The 1,374-nt window shown below is 63.8% G+C and overlaps 1 protein-coding gene across 1 annotated transcript in view; it reads right to left on the bottom strand.

The window, feature by feature from the left end:
* The window catches only part of LOC115281704 (ATP-dependent RNA helicase DBP5-like), a 12,296-nt gene that overhangs the window by 5,201 nt on the left and 5,721 nt on the right, over positions 1-1,374 (bottom strand). Inside the window, exon 5 of the mRNA XM_029927124.1 lies at positions 116-339. Within this exon, the coding sequence (XP_029782984.1) occupies positions 116-339 (224 nt within the window). The remainder of the gene's footprint in view (positions 1-115; positions 340-1,374) is intronic.

Raw genomic sequence — 1,374 nt, 5'->3', positions numbered from 1 at the left:
GCCCCCGGCCGGTGGTGCGCCCCGGGCCCCGGTCCTGCGCCCTGCCAGGTCAGCCCCACACCCCTGGCCCTGCCCTGCCAGTGGGGCCCCGATGGCGCTAGGCTGCGGGACTCACGCCTGCCGGTCATCCTCTCGTGGGGGTTCCGCGCTCAGGGAGCGTGTGGCTTCCTTCCTTCGCCGCGTGTCCGGGTTTGCTTGGCGGCTCCGTGTGCTCCGGGCCTGTGCCCGGGATGCTGGGCTGCTGGCTGGGTTTCGGGCCCTCCGCACGCTCATCTTGGCTTCTCTCTGCTGTCTCGGCTGCCGACTGCGGGAGTGTCGGGTTTCTGCAGGGCTGCTGGCCTGTGTCACGAAGCGTCCCTCCGTCAGGAGTCACGCTTTCGGTCCGCAGTCCTGCCGCGAGGCCCGCATGGCCGCCTTGTGGGTGGGTGTCCCCGCCGGGCCCCTCTGCTGTGGGCCCCGGAGGCTGCCGGCGTGCTGCGTGCACGCAGCTCACCACGGGCTTGCGTTTGCTTTTCTTTGTCTAATGCTGATCTCGTGACCCGAGTGGTTCGGCCTGTGGGATTTGCTGCCGACGGTGCTGTGTGTGCTTTTAATTAATGTCTCCCCCGGGTGTTTACCTTTCGTGTTCCTTTTCTGGTTCCTTCTTTTAAAAAGTTTATTTTGAGAGCGAGCATGCACACGTGCAGGGGAGGGGCTAGGCAGGCTCCGTGCTCGCTGCGGAGCCCGACGTGGGGCGTCCGTGAGACCTTCGCCTGCGCGGGACTCAAGCGTCGGACGCTGAGCTGACCCAGCCCCAGGCGCCCGATTTGGGATTCCTCACCGTCGCTCCTTTTCCGCGTTCTTGTTTTGGAAGTTGTGCCTCTGTCACTTAGCGGACTCCCGAGAGATCCGGGGCCCCGCGTCTCCACCTGCCGTGGCTGGTGTGCGGCTGGTGTGCGGGCCGCCGTCCCTCCCCCTGCAGAGACCAGAGACTTTGGTGACCCCTGTGTTTGGTGGTGGTGGTCACGTGACTTGTAACATTACAGACTCCATCTTTGCTTCATGTGACAAAATTTATATACATTCGGACAGGCACTTAGCATTTTGTTACTGTTCATCTCTGAACTTCCGTCTGGGGAGTTTCCTTCTCCTTGAAGAATGTCTTTCCGTATTTGGTTTGGGGCCGCCAGTGTCGGGGTGTGTGTTTTCGTCTGGAAGTGTTTTCTCCCCCGTCTCAGGAGATCCGTGCTGAGATGGGGTTCGGGGAAGCCCCTTGCGGCCCCCCTGCTCACCCCTCACCCCCCGCTTGCCCTGTGCCGTCTCGGCAGGGCCCCCTGGCCGGTCTCCCCTGTTGGGCAGGCACCCGGCTCCCCACCCCCTGCCTGGCTGGGCTCC

The sequence above is a fragment of the Suricata suricatta genome, chromosome 17 (genome assembly GCF_006229205.1).
Source record: "Suricata suricatta isolate VVHF042 chromosome 17, meerkat_22Aug2017_6uvM2_HiC, whole genome shotgun sequence".
Taxonomy (NCBI): domain Eukaryota; kingdom Metazoa; phylum Chordata; class Mammalia; order Carnivora; family Herpestidae; genus Suricata; species Suricata suricatta.
This window is presented reverse-complemented; position numbering and strand designations above follow the sequence as displayed.